This window comes from Xyrauchen texanus, chromosome 3 (genome assembly GCF_025860055.1).
Source record: "Xyrauchen texanus isolate HMW12.3.18 chromosome 3, RBS_HiC_50CHRs, whole genome shotgun sequence".
Taxonomy (NCBI): domain Eukaryota; kingdom Metazoa; phylum Chordata; class Actinopteri; order Cypriniformes; family Catostomidae; genus Xyrauchen; species Xyrauchen texanus.
Genome location: NC_068278.1, coordinates 25,294,555 through 25,319,960, shown reverse-complemented (window position 1 = coordinate 25,319,960; position 25,406 = coordinate 25,294,555). Strand labels below are relative to the sequence as shown.

Genomic DNA, 25,406 nt, shown 5'->3' with positions numbered 1-25,406 from the left:
TGAGTTCTTAAAGTGGTCTCCACTGGCTGAACAGTTGCTAGGAGGAGCAAGTTACCAAGCGATGGTTACTTTGTTAATATCTAGAGCACCATGCTGAAAAAAAATGGCTTGAACCAGACTAAGCTGGTTTGCTGGTATTTTGGGCACTTTATCAGCTAATCACCAGCTTGACCAGGCTGGGAGATCCACTAGACCAGCTTAAGACCAACTTTGTCAGGCTGTGACAACAGCTTACTGGTTCACTCTTTATTGCCTTCTTAAATTCTTTTTGAACATTACATTTTGATTGATTTTCACAACACAACAAAACAAGTGTGTGTTTCATAGATACTTACAATAAAAACATCTGGGTAGGGGCAGCTCTGTATATGATCAATTACAGATGTAAAACATATAAGAATACCAAGAAATACAAAAAATGCACCAAATATAAAGGATATGAACAACTTACAAGTTATTTCACACAATGTTGCTCTCTTTAGGTTATTGGAGACTTGTTTTGGCAGTTCTCAGCATACAAGGATGTCTTCCTTGAACCAGGCACATGATGTGTTTACTCAGGCTTTTCTGTTGCTTTAACCATTCTTTGGCATCAGGGAAATACTTCAGTGAATTTTGAGACTGTCTATTACAGTCATGTGCTATACCACAATGCCTGTTCTGCAGTTTTGATTGTTTCTCTGATGTACAAATTCACATGGGCATTGCATTGTTGGCTATATGTTCAGATCATAAAAGTTAATAATCATATTAATAAAATGCTTGCTCATCATGGAATTATGGGTAGGCTTCAGCATGTAATGCATAATGTGAGTAACATTTTACATTATGTTCTAGTCTGGAGAAACTGCTCTGCATGTGGCAGCTCGCTATGGTAACATGGAAGTTGTCCAATACCTTTGCAGCATCCATGCCAACCCTGACCTACCAGACCGGGTATGTATCACACGCATACACACACTGATCTACACTACAGTGAACAGCTTTTGAGTGTTTTTACACTCATTTGATTAGCTGCATCAAATAGCATACTGTCAGAGTATATACTGCATTTGATGAAGAATGTACCTCTCAGCTGTTAATGAAGTACATCCTTTAGTTATGCAGGTGAGTAGTATGAATAAATTCCCTGCTTTGAATTAAAATTACTTTTGGACTGTGGAGCAATGGAAAAAGGTCATGTGATCCAGATTTACCTTATTCCAAAGTTATGGGTGCGTCATGGTAAGAAGGTAAGAGCATGAAGCGATGCACCCATCATGCATAGTGCCCACTGTACAAATCTCTGGAGGCAGTGTTGTGATCTGGGTTTGCTTCAATTGGCCAGGTCTAGGCTCAGCAACATTATGCGGAAATAAAATTTAGTCAGCTGACTACCTGAATGTACTGAATGACCAGGTTATCCCATCAATGGATTTTGTCTCCCCAGATGGCACAGGCATATTCCAGGTCAATAATGTCAAGATATATCGGGCTTAAATTGTGAAAGAGTGGTTCAGGGAGCATGAGGAATTATTTTCAAACATGAATTGGCCACCATAGAGCCCTGACCTCAACCCCACTGAAAGACTTTTGGATGTGCTGGAGGACTTTGTATGGTTCAACTCTCCCGTCATCAATGCAAGATTTCAGCCAAAAATGAATTCAACTCTGGACAGAAATAAATGTTGTGAATAACAATGTTGAATAAGGTTGTCGAAACAATGCCACGACAAATGCGTGCCATAATCAAAGCTAAAGGCTGTCCAAAGAGTATGCTACTTGTTTGGTGCCAGGTAGTGTACTTGCAAGAAACAAATAATTATTTACCAGAGAAATTGCTTCACCTCAGACACATTTGATGGCAGTGGTAAATGTGAACATATTATGAACATAACATGGCTTATAAGGGCTGACATGAGAACAGCACAGGAGAGCAAATGGCTGAAAACGAATCATGTTCCTGCCTCACTTCATTTGTCCAGCACTATCAGATCTCACCAGCGACTTTAAGCGCACAGTCCCAGTCCTTTTAGAAATATTACTCACTGTGGCATCCAGTGATTCATAGGCACAAATATAAAATTTCCTAGCTGAAAAAATTTTGATTTCTGAGAAGACTTGCTATTAAAACCAGGCTGTGCTGCAAATTAATATGAGCTTGAGATACCACTTCAGAGAACTGAAATAAGCACAATCTTTTTAAGTGTGTGTGTGTGTGTGTGTGTGTGTGTGTGTGTGTGTGTGTGTGTGTGTGTGTGTGTGTGTGTGTGTGTTCAAGTAGCATTACAGTTAAATTATTATAACAATAATAAATAACTTGCATAAGCCATAGAGCTGGGTAAAAATATAGATTTTCCAATTCATCACAATCTTCGTTTGAACGAATTTGATATTGATACTTAAATCCCAAGGACGATATTTCACTCTATCTGTCAACCTGGAACACCTGAGGAGACTTTTCACCTGTTGCATTCGCATTCACATAGTTACCACCATAGTGACATCATCTAGTATTGACCATTTTTCTTCTGTTTGTTTGGAATATGAGATTTAATAGCAACAACACTGAAATCAGCAATACCACTGGAGGACACCAGTATTGGTGTTACACCTTTGTTGGGCTGTTTTACACAAGCTTTGGCTGCATCTGAAAATGAAGGCAGCTGCCTAATTAGTTAATGGTTTGAATGACAGCGTTTTTGGATGAATGGAACTCTAAAAGAAACTGGTCTCTGAACAGTTTAAAAAGCAGCTTATTTCACCCTACCTCCTTATACAGTCCCCTGAAGGCAGAAAAATCTGAGCTAAAAATCCCCCTAAAACTTTTAATACCCTTTGTGTTTTTACAGTCAGTTGTTGACAGCTAAAATGTTATCAATTTGATGAAAACCTAATGATAAAATATCATTTGTAAAAGTAATATTTTCTAATTGTACCTAGAAAGGTTGCCTAGAAGGTTCCTTTACAATTAAGAGCATTAGTTGATAGATAATTTATTTTATATGTAAGCTAAATGGACATTGTAAAATAAATGTACCCATATTAATTGATATTGAATCGAGAGCTTGTGAATCGGAATCGAATTGGGAAATCTGCATCAATATGCAGCCCTAACAACCAAATTATTATGTAGTACTAAAGACTTTTTTAAAGTGGTTATTTTTTACAATAAAAGACATATTCCATCCAGCTTTCACAGATGCATCCCTGCCATTTATTATAAATAATCTCCTGCTCTGTTAAATAAAACTAATATTCAGGTGCCATCACTTGAGGCAGGCACTACAAAGCATTTTATAATGTAATGTTGTTTAATTTATTAAAGGTGTCATGGTTGCAAGTTAATTAAGAGCAATTTAGTATGGGAAATCCTCTTGACACAGTCTAATCTTGTTTTTTTTTTTTTTAACTAGGTGCTCTCAAGTTTACTCAGAATTTCAAATACTTTTTTCATACCTCCACAGGAGCATGAGACACCTCTGCACTGTGCAGCCTGGCACGGTTACTCCACGGTGGCCAGAGCTCTGTGTGAGGCTGGCTGTGATGTCAACGTCCGGAATCGTGAAGGTGAGAGCCCATTGCTCACTGCATCCGCCCGTGGTTTCAAGGATATTGTGGAGTGTCTGCTGGAGCATGGGGCGGACATGGACTCCGTTGATAAGGTGAATGCTTTACAACATTTTGGTCTATTATTGTTAATAAAGATCAGCAAGTAGATGGTTCAGATTGTAAAGTAACTTGCTGTTGGAGAAGGTTATTTCATCCAGTGAAACATTCATGGAGTGTGTAATTTTTGTGCAGCAAATAGCATAAAATTAATTTGCGATGACTTTTCAATCAGGTGCCTGTCAAATTAATTTATTATACTTCATGGTGTGTGTAAATGTATATATTTCAGGATGGTCATATTGCTCTACATCTGGGAGTGAGGAGGTGTCAGATTGAAGTGGTTAAGTGTTTGCTTAGCCATCACTGCTATGTGGACCACCAGGATCGTCTCGGCAATACGCCCCTTCACATCGCCTGCAAGGATGGCAACTTGCCTGTTGTCATGCAAATCTGTGCTGCTAAAGCCAATCTAGACATTCCTAACAAAGTTAGTTTTAAACAAGGATGAGTAACAGCTTTTTAATTTGTATTGTTATAACCCTTAAATCCGCGACCCTGTACACAGGATAAGCGGTTGACGATGGATGGATGGATGGATAACCCTTAAATGTGTGCTTTGTCAAAGCGAGATTTGTGTTGACACAAATTACTTGCGTATTAAAAGGGATACTACACTCAAAATTCTGTCATTATTTACTTTATTGTTGTTCCAAACCTGGCAGAATGTTTTTACTCTGCTTCAGTCTCCATTGACATTCTTCTTGCATCTTTTTTACATACAATAAAAATTACTGGTGACTGAGGCTAACTTTCTGTCTAACATCTCCTTTTGTGTTCCACGGAAGAAAGTATTTTGGGTTTGGAACAACATGAAGGTGATGGCAGAACTTCAATTTATTTTTGGTGAACTATCCCTTTAAACATCCTACTAGCAAAAAAATGCTTATAGCCCTTTTCATTTTCAGTATTGTTAATCTAGAATTGTCTTCCATTCCTTTTTAATTCTTATGTCCTATCAGTTTAAATTTTCCTGAAAAATGTAGGAAATGCCTTTGCTTGAACATTGTTACATGGCTGTCTCTCTGTGTGAAAATTTGAAATGGCATTTCCATTTAAGCAGGCAGAAGATTTGTGTTCCTTATAACTGAGGGCTTTACAAGTCAAGAGGAACAAAAATGTGTAAATGTGAAATTGAATCATCAGCATTTTTGTTCAGTGACACATAATTCACACTTCTGCAATTTTCTGTCATAAGTGTTTTTATTCCTTCGCTTGTTTTTTGTTACCATTTGTGATGAATCATAGTGAGAAAAAGAGTGCTTAAAAACATATTTTTAATTTGTCTGTAGTTTGGAAGAACACCTCTCCATCTGGCAGCTAGTAGCGGTGGTCTGGAGGTGGTGCGTCATCTCTGCGTTGCAGGAGCCAACACTGAGGCCATTACTAATGTAAGTTCGACAGCACAACCAGTTTCTTCAGGGTTTTTGCAAGATAAAATCATGAGTGCTGTTGTTGTCTTGTAATATGAGCTGTTGCATGATTAGAGTGTAGGCCTCATAGGTTCCCATTAAAGTCTTATAGTGATACTAGTAATTTATGTGTATTGTGTCAGAGCCGTGGCCCAGTTGCTATAGATTGTACTCATAGCATATAAGAGCAATGTACTCACAGGGACAAAGGTTTTAATCCAGCCTGTGTCATGTTCCAACCCCATTTCCTTTCTCTGTTCCTCCAATTTTATGTCTATTTTCTACTGTCCTGTACTGTAAAGACAAAAACCTATAAATAAAACAATTTGTGAGGTTCTTATGGTCATGGAAAATAAAAAATATTAGAGCTGTCAAAATTAACACATGCGATTTTAATTAAAAATGTTTAACGTGTTAATTTGTATTAATCGCGATTAACGCATTTACCGTTAATACAACTTAAACCAGCATAAAAGCTGGTTGGAAGGGCAGAACCTTTGCGATGTGTCTGCCCAGAGTTATTACACTGACAATGGCGCTTACATCCTTATGCGAATCATGAATGCGGCTTTACAATTGGTGTGACTATGTGGATAGCCACAGTCTGCAGGCATATCAAAACTGTGGGGGATGAGAGTTTAAGAGATTTAATACCCATTTCAATTAATACGCAAACTGTAGACTAGTTATTTCAATTAGTCAAACTCCCAATTAGACTTTAGGAAACGATTAATGTTACTTGGATTGGTGCTATTTTAGTGCATTTCTATCCGTATACTGTGGAAGGCTTTGTTTGAAAAATGTTAATAAAGCATTATATTGTTACATCTTTTGTTATAATTTTGACAGGAAAAAAAATTATATTTAGAGTCAAATTGCAGCACTTTCAAAATAAGCAATTATTTGCAATTAACCATGAAAAATTATGCGATTAATCGTAATTAAAAATTTTATCAACTGACAGCACTTCTAAAAATATAAAGGAATTTTAAAACTGTTTTTCCAGGCTTGTATAGAGTAAATATACTTTATATATTTCTAGTTTTTCACTGCTCTAAAATATTTCATCAGCTAGTTATTGCTCTTATGTAGAGTAAATCTTGCTCGCAAGCCATAGTGATGACCAATTTGTCAATGATTCATTCTTTTGAGTATGTTTTTTTTTCATTAGTTTGTCAAAATTGTTGACAAATCGGTCTAAATGATGACAGCAAATTGGACTGTGTAAAAATCATTTGTTTTTTAATCCGTATTATCACAAACCTTTGGAACTTTCATAGAGAAGTCATGGAAATTCATTGGTCAAAAAGACTGGGAACCCTGAATATGTATATTAGCTCTGAGATAATCTAACCTCAAGAATGGTTTCATACACACACTAATAACTATGACATGTTTATCAAAGCAAGGTACAGAAATCTCAAGATAAAGACAAAAGCCTAGAAAAGCCAATATATTTTCATTGTCGGGGGATGGTATGGAGAGGGGGGAAGGAGGGGGTTGGTACATCCCGCAAGTGTATGGAGTGTGTACACTAACCACTAGGCTTAGATGGATATTCATAGAATAGTTCTTTTTTTCCCACACACTGTGTATGGGCTTTGTGTGAGATTTGTTTGACTACTGTCATCATATTGTATGAGATATTGAGGTGAATCCCTAATTATCTGATACGCTGCCATTGTAGAACATTAATCAAATTGCTCTCTCTCTCATTCTCTCTCTCTCTCTCTCACACACACACACACACACACTCTCTCACTCACTCACTCACTCACTCACTCTAAATACATGTTAATTTATCATTCATGACAGATAACATATAAAGGTTAACAAAAAAGCCCATTCAACCAACCAAGTCTTTTATGCCTTGATATAAAACAGCTTGTCGTAACAGCATTCTGTGGAGTCTATTTTTGTGCTCACAATAGAGTAAATGTCCACCCATAGGATGTGAGCACTGCAAAATATAATTTTCTTAATCATTATTTTTGTCTTTTCTTTTGAAAAATATTTGAACATCCTTATAACAATATACATTTACTTTTTGAAAATTGTGTCAGATTAGACTTGTTTTCAAAGAATATATCCTGTAGATTTTTGTTGTTGTTTTTTTTTCTTACCCCATTTGGCAAATAGTTTTTATCATTTAAGCATAAACCTTACAAACTTTTGTTAGATTTATGCAACAAGAAACAACAATTTGCCAATGAGGTAATTATAATTTAATTAAAAATACATTCTTGTAAAACAAGTTGATGTCTCACGGCAAGTAAATGTATCTAGTTAAAGGATGTTTAGATAGTTTCACTGGAAAACAACACAAAAAATAATGATCAAAATGTATTTTATTTTAAATACATTTTGCAGTGTGTCAGTGTAGGTGCGAGTGTGCAAACGCACATGATCGTTCTAGAATTAATTATTCAATTTTGATACTGTGTGTGTGTGTGTGGAGTACACACATGTGCCTCGATCTTATATATCCAGAGATTTGTGTTTATTCTGCACACATAAATTCTCAGCTGTATGTCTGTAATTTATAATCTTAACACCCCCTGCTAATTTGCTCACGGCGCCCCCTGGCATACTTTGAGCACCCCCTGGTCTAGACTGTAGAGCAATACAATGCCTTCTTCATTCAATGAAAATGTGTTCATTTCTGCGAGCACCAGTGAAGGACAACATGCCCCATCAAATCCCCAGCCAAATCGACCTAAAACAATCTCATTTGACGAATTTATACTGTCTTCTGAACAATACAAATTGTCAAACATCTCTTTTCTGCTTTTCATTGGTAGTAATAACACAACATTGTGGCAGGCAATGAATAAGGTACTAAAATCTGCCTAATTTACTTAGAATGGAGGCATGATTGCGCTGTAAGGAATGACAATTAGTAATTTAAATATGGCGCAAAACTATTTTAGCATATTTTGTGCCCGCTTAAACTGAATTGACAGATGCTTCATAAATTACATGCAGGGATTTGTGGTGAAATAGCTAAATGCTAAAGTGGTGCAAATGTTTAGTGAATTTGCCCCCAAGTTTTGTACCAGTGTTTATGATTTGATTTGTTCTTGTTCATCTCTCTCAAATGACTACCATACAGTGAATTTTTCACCTCTCCCTTTCCAAGACAATAATGACAAGTCATGGTCTCAATGTGTCGAACAAAAACTAGATTTTGTTCCCACACATTAGGAAGCCTCATTCAGCATTAAAATGTTCAGGCATCTTTAATCTTTTATGAGACAACAAGAAATCAATAAACAATTACAAGCGCATCCTCAAGGGGACACATGATGGGAGCTGGAGACAAGCGCACAGAGACAAAAAGAGTCTGCAAGAGAAAAAAATTAAAGAGAAAATGGGATGTTTTGTTACAGCAGAATTTGTAGTCATATCTCATCTACTAATTTGCAGGAAAGCTCGGTGTTTAATCAAGCCGCATTAGATAAGAGTAATTACAGTGCAGCAAAGCTTTTCCATTACTATCATTTTCATCTGTGCTTTAACGCCTCAGCTGTGTTCACCACATCCTCTTTTCCTCTAATTTCTCACATTCATGTGTGGAGGGGGTTGTGGGCTGTCTTTCAGTGGGAGACTGGTTAATTGGTCTCCATCGGTTTAAGGAGGAACACAGCTGGAAGTGCTTGTTGCCCCAGGTGTTAGGTGTGAGACTGCATATATGTATCTCGAGCTGTTAAATCATTAATGGTTTTGAGTTGAGGGCTGTGATTGCAGAATATTTTGGGTAAACAGGCTTTTTCAGATAATCAACATTGCCCTGAGGTTTGTTTTTCTAATACTGTTTTTACAGATTTTACATATAACATTGTGTTTTTGTGGTAAAATGCTTGCTTTCAACATGGCCTCTCTCTGATAGTCACCAGAGATTGAGTATTATAGTTGTGAAGAAGTTCAGCAGCGAGATCCTTTCACTGCTTGTTGAGAGTAAAAGATTCGGTTGAGAGTAAAAGTTCTGTATGTCATAAGATGAGATCCACCCAATCATATGTCACTGAACAATGTCTCTTTTAATGCCCTTTCTGTTCTGTACAATCAGTTGATTAAAAACAACAAAAAAAGACTAATTTAATTATAAGCACATATAGCACGAATTTGGTAAAGAAACGCATCCTCTCTAGTTAACAAGCACCCACTGGCTGATGCCAGAGTTGTGCTGAAATCTGACTCCCTGACAGACTCCTGTTTCCCGCTACCTGATTGGTCCCTACCCCTGAATGCTACACCTACACCTTCCCCTAACCATAACCATAATAGTGAGACAAAAATTGGCATGACACCTGTAGTCTTAATGAAACAGCACTGATTTAGCACGTGTTCTACATATTAATGTAAATACTTGTAAATAGAAAAAAAGTATGCATGTAAACAAAAAACTTGTACCGCTATATATATGCAATTTCAAGACATTTAGGAGCTGAGTTTGACCTGCACTGAGATAACCCATGCTTTCGAAATGTCTTGGCGCAAGCAATGAAGTATTTCACAGGAAAATAGCAAATTTCGCCACTTCATTAACATCTGCAATTTGCGTGCATATAACCACAGATAGCGCAAACACTCCCACCCACGGCCACTTGCATTTTGCCCTGGCACAAAGATTGCACTTAAAATTAGTGCTCTAATGAAAGTGTAATAAGACGTTGCCCGCGGTCGTAGCACATAGCACTGCACCTTTCACAGTTTATGGCAGGTACCTGTACCATTTTAATATAGCAAAGATCAATGTAAATTGGAAAAAACAGACCATTTTGGGACCTACCTGGAAACCGTGCTTCAAGATGCCGACTTGCATTGGAACAAGCATCTGATTGCTTTTTGGACATTACATATTCAATTAATTTTGTACCGTCTAGAACAGGGGTGCCCAATTCTGCTCCTTGAGGGCCACTGTCCTGCAGAGTTTACCTAATCAAAACCAACCTGCCTGTCATTTTCAAGTAGTCCTGAAAACCTTGAAAAGCTTGTTCAGGTGTGTTTGATTAGTGTTGGAAGTAAACTCTTTTGGACAGTTGTCATCCAGGTGCAGGATTGGGCACCCCAGGCCTTGAAACCTGGCTTTTATATATAATGAATGCTCAAGCTATCAAATGGACAGGGCTTTGCCACAAACGGCCAATAATTGAAATAGCGATGTATGTGATTGACAGCCTAATGTACAGTAAATCACTGCTGTCAAGTGCAGGTGTTCAGTGGCTCTGAAATATATGCAGTTATTTGCGATTCATTTTTTGGCATTCGTTATCCTATAATTTTGCCTATTGCTATTTTCAATTGTTGCTAAACCAGTTTTGAGCTTAGTTAATTATTTAGGCACCAAAATGCATTGTCTGTACTAACCCAATTTTAAAGTGATTTATTGTTAAAACATTTGAACTGACATGACTTGAAGGCAGCATTACACACCTGTCATTTCTTTTAGCCATAATACCTGCTGTTTGTCTCCGACATCTTTTCAAACATACTGTGATGTGTGCTGTTGAGCTGGAAGATGATATTCTCTCTTGTCTCTTTCTTTCTCACTTTCCTTTCTTAGCTTCTCACTTTCACTTTACACCTTCTACCCACAAAACTCATTCATTTTCTCTCTCTCTCTAGCAGTTTTTCTCGATCTCTCACTATCTGTCTGTGAAAGCATTATTGCAGTAAGATGGACAGGTAATACTGAGCAGATCAAAGGCTGATGGTCTTTATTTATCTAGCTTTGCTTATTCATCTGAGTCAGTGGACACCAGATGGGCCCTGTAATGTTCTTGTGCTGCAGTTTATCCTTCATTGTCATTCTCTCTCTCTCCTGCAGGATGGAAAGACAGCAGAAGATCTGGCAAATGCTGAACATCAGGAACATGTAGCAGTGCTGCTGGCCAAACTGAAAAAGGTGAGAGTGTTTCTTTATTATTCATCTCACTGACACTCAAGAGTCTCTCATTAGCATTACATCATTTATTTGTGAAGGCGTACAATATCCTTGCCTTTCATATGACACCTGCAGGAGATGTCAGTTTTACAGTCATATACAACTATCATTGATTAGATAGTTCACACAAAAATGAAAATACATTTTTCATTTAGTTATCATTTACACATTAATTTCCTTTTGGGACGCAATCAGATGTGTTAGGGTGGATGCTCTCATTGTTCTTTTTCATACAAATAAAGTGAATGGTGACCACTAGCTGACAGTAAAAAGTTGTTTTATTATTTATGTGTTATTTAATTATTTATGCTGTTTACAGTTGTTGCTTTATTTACTGAAAATCTTCCCCTTTGCTGTAGCACATTGGTGTGATTTGTAATTGCTCATATTAAAATTTGTTGCATCACTACTGCTTATAACATTTGGCACCATTGACGTCGAACCTCGTGTGACACATCATGACACACCATGTTTGAATTTGTGAACAATTTGAGCTCTGCAGTGTTGCTTTTATATCTGTAATATAATGTCAGAAATTAATGTTTTTATTATGAGGCCATATTTCTACCCTCTTATTTTTTTAGAATTAAAAATATTTACCTTCATGGGGGAATATTTTTATAACCTTTTTATAACACAGTGTTTATCCTTTACTGTTATCCTTTTTATCAGTTAATTGAAATACATTTTCATCCTGAGTAATTAGGTTGTATCCTATAAAATTATATCAACATCTCATGTTCAACTCATATTTTGTATGAATGAACTAAGCCAATAAAATCTATCAGATTATACAAACGTAAAAATGTAATTACGGCCCTGGGGTCCCATACATTTCTGACCCTCCTTTATCATATATATACATATATAATGTATATACACCCTAATCAGCCACAACATTAAAACCACCTGCCTAATATTGTGTAGGTTCTGCTTGTGCCGCCAAAACAGCGCCAACCCGCATCTCAGAATAGCATTCTAAGATTATATTATTCTCACCATAGTTGTGCAGAGCGGTTATCTGAGTTCATGTAGACTTTGTCAGTTCCAACCAGTCTGGCCATTCTCTGTTGACCTCTCTCATCAACAAGGCATTTCCATCCACAGAACTGCCGCTCACTGGATGTTTTTGGCACCATTCGAAGTAAATTCAAAAGACTGTTGTGCATGAAAATCCCAGGAGATCAGCAGTTACAGAAATGTTCAAACCTGCCCATCTGGCACCAACAATCATGCCACAGTCAAAATCACTGAGATCACATTTTTCCCCATTCTGATGGTTGATGTGAACAATAACTGAAGCTCCTGACCCGTATCTGCATGATTTTATGCACTGCTGCTGATTTATCTATTAAAACTCAGATAACCATTTTAAATTTGTTTAAACCATTAAAATTGTCATTCTGAGATGTGGGTTGGCACTGTTTTGGCAGCACGATGGGGATATTACACCTACACAATATTAGGCAGGTGGTTTTAATGTTGTGGCTGATTGGTGTGTGTGTGTGTATATATATATCTATATATCTATATCTAAAATTTATTCTGAAGTTAATGCCTCATGGACTCTGTGTGCAGCTTTAAACATAAATGAGGTAATCTTAAAATTAGGCTAATCTCATTTAGTCTTCATTTTACATCAGTTTATTTTGTGTTTTGATCATTTTAATGCTTCAACTGCTAAGATTTGATCTTCAGATCGGGTTTATGGTTTATCTATTAACCACAGACTTACTGTTTAGTACCAGGCAAGATTTCGAAGGTAATTTTAATGAGCCTGAGACCTCTTGTGAAAATGCTTTTATTTTACATTTTGAGATGTCAAATTTCATAGTTTCTTAGTGTTTGGTATGTCCCCCTTTTGCTTTATTGACAACAAGCACTCGAGCTTTTAAGAATGTTCCAAAGAGCATCTTGTGTGCTTCAATGGAAGCAAGGAAATCTGATCTTCCATACAAAGGATTTCACATGGTCAATGTCATAAATGTGCTTATTTGAGTAGCAATGTAGATATAGTGCCAAGTCTGATATTTTCCTTCATTAATTCATAATTCCCAAAAAATTCATTTTTTTAAATTCTAGATTTTCAATGTGGTCTTAGACTTTTAGACACTCTGTATATGGTTATACTTGCCAACTTACTATTTGCATATGTCATAAAATAGATTATGCTCAGTTAACATATTTCACATGAATCCTAGCTCTTAAGGGCCTATAAATTACACTCATTAGAATTCCCTACACATTCTTAGTCACATTAACATTGTGTCATTGGTCCAAATGTCACAGTGTATTGTGTTAATTTATTTGCCCTTTGTGATTATTACAGGACAACCATAAAACCATTTACATCCAGCAGCTGCGGCCTACACAGACCCTCCAACCTCGTATTAAATTCAAGCTGTTCGGCCATTCAGGAGCCGGGAAGAGCACTCTGGTGGAGTCTTTAAAGTGTGGGATCTTGCGGAGTTTCTTCAGGAGGAGGAGAACCAGACTGACCAATCCTGTCCGACACCCTGCCTCTCCGGTCAGCTCCAAACCTTCAGGTATGTTGATGGTTTTCTCTCTGCATTTAAAGAAGCACTGGAAATTCTTCTTGGCAACTTTTTGTTTTATTCACCCATTCCCAAATTAACACATACAAGTCATCTTGTGCTATCCTTGGAATGCGGAATCACATCAAAATAAAGCCTGTGTTATAAAGCTTTTTTTTTCTCACAAATGTTGCTGCAGCCAAATTGAGGAAGTATTGTCAAAAAGGGAAACGTTTTCATAAAGATCCAAAGTTCAGTGAAAGGTGTTGATAGTGCTAAACATATGGAGGATGGTGTGACTAACACATTTGCAGGATATAAAAAAAACTTTTGAGTCATCTGAGACTCTCACAGTATTTCTATGAACTAAAATGGTCATTAGTACCTCTGTGTTTTTCTATATACTATTTTAATAATATATTATGTCATTCTTACAAACCCTTTTTACACACTTCATTAAAGTTATGTTTCCTTCAGAAGTCTGTTTGCTGTAGCAGAAGAATTGATTGGTGCTGTCCTCTGACATACTTTTCAAGTCTTATTATCTAAACTCCATTATCTGATTTTTTTTTTGTAACATAATAAAGCAGAAAGTCAGAAGGCTGTATGTTACTGTAATTTGACCATGGGTAAGGGATGTTATAAGGCATGAAGCAAAGTGGATAAATCCTAACCCATTGTACAATCAATGTAGTGCACAGACTTGAATGGCTTACTGATTTTATACAATTTTGGCAACAGGGCTATAGTATAATAATAGCAATGAACATATCTTTGGCCAAGTAATATAGTTCATTCTCCAAACGATAGACTGTTTACAGTAGTTGCATTAATATAGAATGCATGGTCATAGGTGTGTGTTTATAGTCATTTTACATTATCTTCAAACATTGCTTATCCAATCAGTAGAATTGGAGCTGCCTGTTCAATTACCAGTCCAGATATTTAACTTCTAGGCCACACTAGCCCTATTACAGAGAAATGCTTAACTTATGCAACAGTATTTGTCCTGCAGATCAATGTAGATTTTTTTTAACCCTAAAAAAAAGGTTTTATGTTTAACTCACAAGAATACAGCAGAAAAAGGAACTTGATCAAAATATTTCCTTTCTGTCAACATTGGGGGAACTGTAATCAGGCCTTAGTAAAGAGCTCCTCCATCTGGTGGGTCATCGCAAATGATTAAATGATTTTAATTAGCAATACATTTCACTATTTTTCATATCAACCCCAATTTTTCCTGAATATTCCGAAATATTTTAATAAATCTTAATATTTCACTTTGTTTTCTCTCCGTGTGTGTGTGTGTGTGTGTGTGTGTGTGTGTGTGTGTGTGCGTGTGCACGCTGTATGTTACCTTGTGTGTGCAGTGTCTGTGAGCATCTCTAACCTGTACCCGGGCTGTGAGAATGTAAGTGTGCGTAGCCGCAGTATGATGTTTGAGCCCAGTTTGACTAAAGGAGTTCTGGAGGTCTTCAGTCCCGTACACAATGCTCTCTCTATGGCCGACGACACTGCCACCAAAGCCATCGACATCCAGAATGCCAATGTCAATGGTGTGAGACTCGTTTATAATGAGGATCATTATTTTTTTTGTTTGAAAATGTGTTATGTTCCACAATGCAGTTAGATTAGGACTCTTGCATTTACATTTAGCTCTTTAGTTTATAGGATTGTTTACATAAAAAATATTATATACACTACCTGTTTATATAATCCTTTTATTTAATAAATTTTTAAGTAATAGTAAAGTCATCAAAACTATGAAATAACACAAATGGAAATAAGGGAATTGAGTGTTGTGTATGTAGTGACCAAAAAAAACAACCTAGCTTATATTTTAGCTTCTTCAAAGTAGCCACCCCTCACTGGGTTCAGCTCATTCATTTAATACATTTTTTTATTCAAGTGTTTTGTTTCGTGAAGAGATTCATATTTTGGCACAATTTATAAATATTATTTAAGAATTTAAACCTTAAGAAGGTTTTTAAGATTTTGTGAAGCATAAATTCAGTCATGGGTGTCCAGACTTTTGACTGGAAGTGTAAATTAACTGGATAATGTACATTTGAAGTCAGAAGTTTACAAACACCTTAGCCAAATACATTTAAACTCTGACATTTACTCATACTCATACTTTATTTTAAGAACATGGAATGTCAGTAGAGAGAATTATTTATTTCAGCTTTTATTACTTTCATCAAATTCTCAGTGGGTCAGAAGTTTACATACACTTTGTTAGTATTTGGTAGCATTGCCTTTAAGTTGTTCAACTTGGGTTAAATATTTTGGGTAGCCTTCCACAAACGTCTCACAATAAGTTGCTGGAATTTTGGCCCATTCCTCCAGACAGAACTGGTGTAACTGAGTCAGGTATGTAGGCCTCCTTGCTTGCACATGCTTTTTCAGTTCTGCCCACAAAATTTCTATTGGATTGTGGTCTTAAGGCATTTTTCCTCAACTGTTTAGGTATGCTTGGTCATTTTCCATTTGGAAGACCCAATTTGTGACTGAGCTTTATCTTCCTGGCTGATATCTTGAGCTTTTGCTTCAATATATTCACATAATTTTCCTTCCTCATAATGTCATCTGTTTTGTGAAGTGCACCAGTCCCTCCAGCAGCAAAGCTCCCCCACAACATGATGCTGCCACCCTCATGCTTCATGGTTGGATGGTGTTCTTCAGCTTGCAAGCTTTACCCTTTTTCCTCCAAACATAGTGATGGTCATTATGGCCAAACAGTTCAAAATGTTTTTCAATTGACTAGCCAAAAATTCTCCAAAAATTAAGATCTTTGTCCCCATGTGCACTTGCAAACTGTAGTCTGTCTTTTTTATGCCGGTTTCGGAGCAGTGGCTTATTCCTTGCTGAGCAGGCTTCCAAGTTATGTTGATATAGGACATGTTTCACTGTGGATATAGATACTTGTCTACCTGTTTCCTCCAGCATCTTTACAAGGTCCTTTGCTGTTGTTCTGGGATTGATTTGCACTTTTCGCACCAAATTATGTTCATCGCTATGAGACAGAATGCATCTCCTTCCTGAGCGGAATGATGACTGCATGGTCCCATGCATATACTTGCATACTACTGTTTGTACAGATGAACGTGGTACCTTCAGACATTTGGAAATTGTTCCCAAGGATGAACCAGTCCACAATTCTTTTTCTGAGGTTTTGACAGATTTCTTTTGATTTTCCCATTTTGTAAAGCAAAGAGGTAGGCCTTAAAATACATCCACAGGTACACCTCCAATTAAGAATCAAATTTTCTAAAGGCTTGACATAATTTAATGGAATTGTCCAAGCAGCTTAAAGGCACAGTTAACTTAGTGTATGTAAACTTCTGATCCACTGGAATTGTGATATAGTCAATTAAAAGTGAAATAATCTGTCTGTAAACAATTGTTAGAAAAATTACTCCTATCATGCACAGAGTAGATGTCCTAAATTATTTGCCAAATTCATAGTTTGCTAATATTAAATAAAGAAATGTGTTTTAATGATTCAACCTAAGTAAAGTGTAAACTTCTGACTTCAACTGTACAGTCAGCCGGTCATCATCACAAAATACACCCTGACAGGGTGATCAGTAGGATAGAATCAAGTATTTCAGAGAGCCATGCAATAAAATAATATAATTAAGTATATATATATATATATATATATATATATATATATATATATATATATATATATATATATATATATATATATATATATATATATATATATATATATATATGTTTGTATGCTTGTTTTCAGGTGTAGGAGACTTCAGTATATGGGAGTTCTCTGGTAATCCAGTCTACTACTGCTCATATGACTACTTTGCTGCAAATGATGCCACCGCGATTCACCTGGTTTTATTCAGTCTGGAGGAGCCCTATGAGACTCAGCTGAACCAGGTCACATTTTGGCTCAACTGCCTCAAGGTTCTCACTCTGCCCGAGGACAACATTGGTATGTGTGTGTGGTCTCATGATACTACACTTTGCATTGTAAAGATTTTTTCCCTCTTGTTCTCAGGATGGTTTTTTCATTATTATAATTGCAGGAACCAATGGAATGTGTGAAGTCAATGAATAAGAGGACTTGAAAGACATTAGAAAAACAAGAACATTTTGAAAGCATCAACTCTATAATTATGCATTTCAAAAATAGACTTGGTATTTTGAAGCATGTTACGAAATTGCACCTTTCACTTTTCCATTTGTTGTGTTTTAACACTTCGTTACAGACTAGTATTATTCCTCTGTTTTATTCGTCAGTCTCTTGTCTCCTCAGTTAGCCACAAATTGGAGTTTCTTTTCCATAATGTTCAATTCAAATCAACATTTACTAACCATCCTAATATTCGGTAAATTACAAACACTTTAAATGAATATTCCAGGTTCAATACAAGTTAAGCTCAATCGACAGCATTTGTGGCATAATATTGATTACAACATAAATTAATTTTGACTTGCCCTTCCTTTCTTAAAAAAATATCTGGGTTACAGTGAGACACTTACAATGGAAGTGAATGGGGCTATGTCAAACTTATAGCCACAAGATATAAACAATATGCATGTTAACATGATTTTAGTGTGATAAAATCACTTACTAACCTTTTATGTGTAAAGTTATAACTAATTTTACAACTTCGTTTCCATGATGATATAATGTTAACAACCCCTAAAACGACTGTAAAAACTGTGATTCAAACAACTTTACAGCTCAAATAAAACATGAGTTTTAACAGAAGAATAAATGTCAGTGCTTTTATAAAATAATAAGCTTTTATAAAATATGTAGGGACTCCGCCTACATATTTCTGCCTTTAATCCCCCCAAAAATTGGCCCCATTCACTTCCATTGTAAGTGCTTCAACGTGACCTCCATTTTTGCTTTTTTTAAGAAAAGAATGGTCAATCAAAAAAAGTTTGGTAGTAATCAGCATTGTGCCATGATTGCTGTCGATTCAGCTTGATTTGGTTTGAACCCAGAGTATTCCTTTGACCAATCATGCCACTTATTTGGTGCATTGCATTTATACAAGTGTTCACTGTCTCTGCCATTTCTCTCATGATTAAAGACTCTAAGCCCTGCTCTTAAAATGCAATAAAATAAATTAGTTCATGCATGTAAGGTTGTACTCTGTATGTCATTGACACGGTGTTATATATTTTCCTTTTCACTGTTTACCATTCTCTATGTTGTCATGTGTATTGTTTGTAGTTTTTCTCATTTCTCACCTCAAATTCTCTCTTGAAGCTTGATTAATATGTGTAAATACTGTAGCAGCCACTTCCATAATACTGTGGATAATGCCAAAAAACAAAACAAAACTAGAGTCACTAGAGTCAGAGCATTGATTGATCTGTCTTAATCTAGGCCTTTAGTTCTTGGTCTATGGTCCTCTGATAGTTCAGAATTGCTGTATGAGTTGAGAATATGCAATGAGGTTATAGATGTTAAATACACAATAAAGAATAGAGGTTAAGTCTGGTGCTTTGTGGTGTCCACAGCCTTTGGAGGGAAGATCAGGAATCCACTGCATGTGGTGCTGGTGGCCACACATGCTGACATTGTGAATCTGCCTCGATCATTTGGTGGAGAGTTTAGCTATGACAAGGAGAGATCTCTTCTGAAAGAAGTCCGAAACAGGTGATCATATTAATATAAACTTTCATTTTGAGACCGATAGACCTGTAAGATCCATTTTTGAGATTCATATTTAGAGGACTGATTTATATTGAATGATTAAATTGATTTGATTGATCACATTGATAAACTTGTTAATAGATTTTCCAGTACTCAGCATTAAATGGGATTTGTTTATTTTAAACTCATTGTATTATAAACTCACTCTCTCTCTCTCTCTCTCTCTCTCTCTCAGGTTTGGGAATGATCTGCAGATCGATGAGAAGCTCTTTATCATGGATGCAGGAGCATCCAACTCCAAAGACATAAAGCTGCTGAGAAACCTTCTGTTAGAGCTCCGAAACAACATAATCTCAGTAAAATCAGTCTCTACTCTGTTGCACATATCCCTGCTTATTCAAATTGTCACATTAATAAATACTTCTTATGGACTGTACAGGGTTCCCTCTGTCATGGAGCACCTTAAAATATTAGGACATTTTGAAAGTGTGATTTCCAGGCCTGGAAATAATAAAATATTAAAAATGCTTAAATTCGTATAGTGGATGTACATTTTTCTAGATATGCTCCGCTCTAAAATATGCTCTTTTTGAATGCAGTCTCTGTAAACTGGTATTTCTAAGTCTAAGGTGCAGTTTCATCAAAATTGTAGTCTTTAAGTGACTAGATAATACACTGATGTACATGATACATACTGCACAGTATACACATAATATACACATTATACAAAATATACTTTGAAGTATTCACAATATATTCAAAAATCTTTGTCTTGTAATCAAGTAACCACTGGAAAAGTTTTACCACAGTTCTTTTTTTTTTGCTCAAATGATTGAAAATAATCTCACATTGTGTACATTGAAGAAGACCCAAGCCATATATCTAGGGGATTTTTTTTTACTTGGTAATTAATATTAAGTAATTAACTAGCAACCACTCAGAACCCCCTAGCAACCGCATTGCAGCGTTTTGCAGCCACTCATATTTTCTTCAAAAAATGTACAATTTTTTTTTTTTTTTATTGTTCTGCCCTAGCCGTTGTTTCTCATCTCTTTTCTCACTGTCTTTCACAGACCTGCAGGCCTATGACTCAGTTAGCAGAGAAGCTGTTGTCCACTCTGCCCTCCTGGCGCAAATTGAATGGGCCAAACCAGCTAATGTCATGGCAGCGTTTTGTTGTGGATGTGCAGGATCAAATCAACCCTTTGGCCAGTGAAGATGATCTGCGGGAACTGGCTTTACAACTTCACAGCATGGGAGAGGTGTGTGTGTGTGTGTGTGTGTGTGTGTTCAAGTAGCATTACAGTTATTAGCAGATGATTAAAAAGCTTTGCACATTTTATTTATGGGTGTAGTGCTGTGGGTGTTAAGAATATTTGAAACTGATTGTATTATTAATTAAAACTATTGTTTTTATACACTTTATTGCATACACCCACACTACAGATTCCACATCCATTACCCCAAAGGTACTCAAAAGAACATCTACATACACAGTCATGGTAATTAATTTGTGGGTGTTAGCAAGTGAATAGGGGCCTTTTCAGTCTATTGACTAGCCAGAACCATTACAAAAACAGCTTTAACAGATACAGAGAGAGGGTGAATTTGTCATTTTTCATCAATATTAGTCATCAATGTTTTCATTGTAGAGATAACACTCAAACACATAAAATGGATAGTTCAAGACTCTAAATTCTGATTAAATAAGCCATGTTGTTTTACAATGACTATACATTCTATATTAATGTGCCAAGTTGCTGCTTGGCAAGTGCAAGCAGCTTACAGTTAGGTTAGTGAAATACATGGATTCTTTTCACTTTTCCAGGTTTGGAACGTGGAAGTAAACTGTAGTGGGACAAACTTATATAGCAGTGAAATGGAGACCAGAGCGAATATTATTTTTATTTTCCCATTTGCTCCAACAGCTAAAGAAAAATTCCACAATTACCTTTCAATGGCCTTTTCAAAATAAAATAAAAAAAGTGAGCCGAGGATTTCAGCAGTCAGAAAAGAAAAAGATGCCAAATATACTGTTATTCCCTCAGCAGCATTAAAGCCAGGGTAATATAACACAGAATAATGTTATACATTTATTTTAAATAATTAATAAATGTTAAATCTAAAAAGGTTTGCTAAATTTTCACTGCTAAATTAAGGCAGAATGTTGGTGGAAAAAATTATTCATTACTTATTTATAACTAGCTTATTTTTATAAAGCACTTCTAAAGGTAGCTTCTCAAGACACTGTCCATAAAAAAAGACAATCAAATAGAGAATATATACATGCATATTAAAACACAGTTAATAATAAAACAGAATGCTAACAATTTAATAATAAAGTAAAAGCTGTCCTGAAAAAATTGGTTTTAAGATAAGATGAATATACCTAAAATCAGGGGATGTTTTGTTATTCATGAATACAATTCCTTGCTGTCATCCTGTTCTGTTTTTTTTATTGTTTTTCTTTTTTATTAAATTCTTTATATCCCTTATTTTCTCTAGATTAACATCATGCAGAGTGAGACTGTCCAAGACGTTGTCCTATTAGACCCTCGGTGGCTGTGTAGTAATGTACTCTGCAAGCTTCTCTCTATTGAAACCCCCAAAGCCATCCACCATTACCGCGGCCGCTACCGCATAGAAGAACTCCAAACTCTTGTCTCTGAAGGTGACATTGATGAACTTCTCCAGGTGCTGGATGCCATGGATGTATGTGCACGGGACTTGGCCAACCCTGGTATGGTTGATATCCCTGCCCTCATACGCACAGGTGGCCTGCAGCACACCTGGACTGACGAGGAAGACATCGAAGGGGAAGACACTTTGCTTTACGGTGGAGTGCGCTTGGTCCCTGCAGAGCACTTGGCGCCTTTTCCTTGTGGACTCTTCCATAAGCTGCAAGTGAACTTGTGTCGATGGAGCCGGCAGCAAAAGCCTGAGGTTGAAGCTGAGGATGTTCGATTGTGGACTGGAGGAGCTCGGGTTGTACTTGGTGGTGCTGAGGCTCTGGTTCTGCTTGTTAACCACGGACAGGGCATGGAGGTACAGTTACGAGGACCTGAAGCAGACCCTGGACGTTGCTATGCACTGTTGGACACATTGTGTGGCATGGCCGAGGGTCTTTTGGCTGCTACATTGCCTGGTTTGCTTACCGCCCGACATTATCTAAGCCCTCAGCAGCTACGGGAGCACCATGGCCCCATCATGCTCTACCAACCGAGGGACTTTTTCCGTGCTCAAGCACGTGGCGAGAACGCCCTATCCAACACCATGGGTGGCTATCGCGAGAGCTTTGTTAGTATCGTAGCATTAGGTTGCACCCAGGTCTACAAACAGGGCTGTCTCGGTGGAGAGGTGCACGTGGTGGAGGTCAGTCCTCTGGCCCGACGCAAGCTCTGCCGCCTGCTGGATCCACCTGATGCCCTTGGAAAAGACTGGTGTTTACTTGCCATGAACTTGGGTCTTAGCGAGATGGCTGCTAAATACAGTGCTGGCACCAATGGGACTCCGCCTACAGACCCACTTTCCCTCCCCAGCCCAACAGCCGCACTTCTGCAAGAGTGGAGCCAGCGACAAGATTCGACCATAGGTGTTTTGGTTGCAAAATTGCGAGAACTTGGCCGTCGCGATGCGGCGGATTTCCTTCTTAGAGCTGCGCCAGTGTTCCGGGGCAATGTGGAGATTCTGGGCACTCCACCAGAGCCCTACAGCCCGGTGTGCAATGGGGGCGGCACTTCTTACAACTCCATCAGTTCCGTGATCTCTCGTTAGGACACAGTGTTTCACTGTCTGTAGAGAAACGTGCAATTTAACCAGTGGAGTGGTGTTAAATCTCAGCTTCCTGGTTTTGTAAGGCTGAAGTATTTGAATTAGATACTACGTTCATATTCATGTTGTTGCCCGTTGCAATTTCTTGAATGTTCATCCTCTGTATCTCTGAAACTGTGCCTGTGTACATTTTTCCTGCAAATCTGTTATTGATTGTCTCACATTCCCAAGGGGAAACTGCAGTAGAGTTTTCTTAAAATGCCCTTATTCTACAGTTTTAAATTCTTTTATATATTCAGACAACTGTTATGGCATAATTATACAAAATTTGATGACTGAATGATAGATCACCAAGTGCTTGGCAGCATTACTTGATAAAGAGATAATGACTCAAACAACAGAGTGCCTTGAAGATGGTAAGTTTTTGTCAAAGAGCCATCTTTCTAGATTTCAAAATTGGATGTGCCGTGTGCCACCTACTTAGGCCATAGCCACACTAATCCATTAATTTGAAAACATAGTTTTCAGTTTCCTAACGTTGCCATTTTCCACAATATGTGGTCATTTTCGAGCATTTACGAAACATCATTATGTTGGTGGAAAACGCTGCTCTAGTGTGGATGAGAAACGTAAATAGTGAAATCAATACGTTTTCAAACAAAAATTTATTGGTGTGGACATGGCCTGAAATTAGTTAAAACACATGTTTCAATGTTTACCCTTCTTATAAAACCTTTTGATGAACATATCTATGGTGAAACAATAGATTTAAACCTATTCTCAAATATACAACAGTGGGTAGTTTAAATTTTCTGCCTGGACATTCCCTCTTGCAGTAATAGACATCATATTTCAGACAAGAGTTTTATTCGACAAATCAAGCACACACACACACACAAAACATTGCTTGAAACACAAAATACATGCTACCTTATTTTAAAGTCTAGTTCTTAAGATCTTTTGTCCTTGTGTATTTGCTGACATTAACATTTGTAAAATATTGCAGTCCTGGCAACTTGCCAAATGGAAATGATGACATATTCCAGGCATTAAAATGTTTTAAAAATAATGTCTTCTGCATCTGTTGATTAGCATGAATATTGTTATAATTGTTCAACTGTTGTCTTACTATTTTCTGTTTCAGACATTTACACTGTTGTTGTGCTTTTAAGTCAAGTTTAATTTGTGCTGACTATACACTTGAGAAATAAACCAAATAAAACAACAGCACTATTTTAAGGGATTGAAATTGGGCAAAGGTGTCCAAAAATGTATTTGTATTTGCAGTGCTGTAGTTAAGCTGTAACAATACTGATGTTCCTCAGTTATATTTCTACTAGAAATATTTAAATGAATAGCCATTGATTATTTCTGATTGGATTGTATAGAATGTGGTATGCTGGACTCAGATGCAGTAACAATTTGAAAACTGTTGATGGTAGTAAAGACTGTTTCATGTAAACACATACCATTGCTTTCCTTCTTAAGAACAAATGCAGTTTTGTGTTTTTGTCTGAAAAATTACCAAGAACTCTGAACTGTCCCATATATTATTTTGCAACCAGTCTTTCCCCCAAATCTTTTACCAAAATTACAAACAACAAACTTTTTAAAGGGAACTAGGCATATGTTGTTCTCATTCCAAAAGAACATGTTTATGTTGTGATTAAGTCTATGTATTATGGAGCTTTTTCTCTGTTTAGCTGTTATTCATGATTTCCCATTTTAAGACACTTAACAAGGTACATCAGAGTGGAATGTATCCTGTTGTATTTAAGACTTGTACAGTCATCTCTTTGCACAAGACCTTTGCCACTATTTATATTATGTTCTGAACGCATGTCTCTGAATGCTCATAATACTTCCTTAACTTTACAGTGTACTGATTTTTTTATAATAAATGGTTTACTCAATGACTCTCTTCTATGTTATTTTATTTTAAACTTAAAGGAATGTTCCAGGTTCAATACAAGTTCATCTTAATCAACAGCATTTGTGGCACATTGTGGATTACCACAAAAAAAAATCATATTGATATGTTCCTAATTAAAAACAAAAGCACAAATGGAGGTTACAGTGAGGCACTTACAATGGAAGTGAATGGGGACAATTTTGGGAGGGTTTAAAGGCAGAAATGTGAAGCTTATAATTTTATAAAAGCTCTTACATTAATTCTTCTGTTAAACTCCATGTATTATTTGTGTTGTAAGGTTATTTAAATCATTATTTTGGCAGTTGTTTTAGGGTTTGTTGACATTACATCATCATGGCAACGAATTTGTAAAATTGGCAATGACTTTACACAGAAAAGGTTAGTAAACGATTATCTTACTAAAATCATGATAACATGCATATTGTTTATGTCTTGTGGTAGAAAGAGTGTGTATTTTAACATTCACAAGTCAGTGCTAGAGTCGAAATACATTTTAGTGGTAATCAATATTATGTCA

The 25,406-nt window shown here is 36.7% G+C and overlaps 1 protein-coding gene across 1 annotated transcript in view; it reads left to right on the top strand.

The window, feature by feature from the left end:
- LOC127632491 (death-associated protein kinase 1-like) overlaps nucleotides 1-24,863 on the top strand; it is a 108,003-nt gene extending 83,140 nt beyond the window's left edge. Inside the window, exons 15-26 of the mRNA XM_052111089.1 lie at nucleotides 838-936; nucleotides 3,447-3,644; nucleotides 3,881-4,078; nucleotides 4,941-5,039; nucleotides 10,891-10,968; nucleotides 13,337-13,553; nucleotides 14,912-15,097; nucleotides 17,305-17,502; nucleotides 19,050-19,188; nucleotides 19,421-19,541; nucleotides 20,259-20,447; nucleotides 21,691-24,863. Of these exons, the coding sequence (XP_051967049.1) occupies nucleotides 838-936; nucleotides 3,447-3,644; nucleotides 3,881-4,078; nucleotides 4,941-5,039; nucleotides 10,891-10,968; nucleotides 13,337-13,553; nucleotides 14,912-15,097; nucleotides 17,305-17,502; nucleotides 19,050-19,188; nucleotides 19,421-19,541; nucleotides 20,259-20,447; nucleotides 21,691-22,959 (2,991 nt within the window). The 3' untranslated portion in view covers nucleotides 22,960-24,863. The remainder of the gene's footprint in view (nucleotides 1-837; nucleotides 937-3,446; nucleotides 3,645-3,880; nucleotides 4,079-4,940; nucleotides 5,040-10,890; nucleotides 10,969-13,336; nucleotides 13,554-14,911; nucleotides 15,098-17,304; nucleotides 17,503-19,049; nucleotides 19,189-19,420; nucleotides 19,542-20,258; nucleotides 20,448-21,690) is intronic.
- The last annotated feature ends 543 nt before the right edge of the window (nucleotides 24,864-25,406 follow it).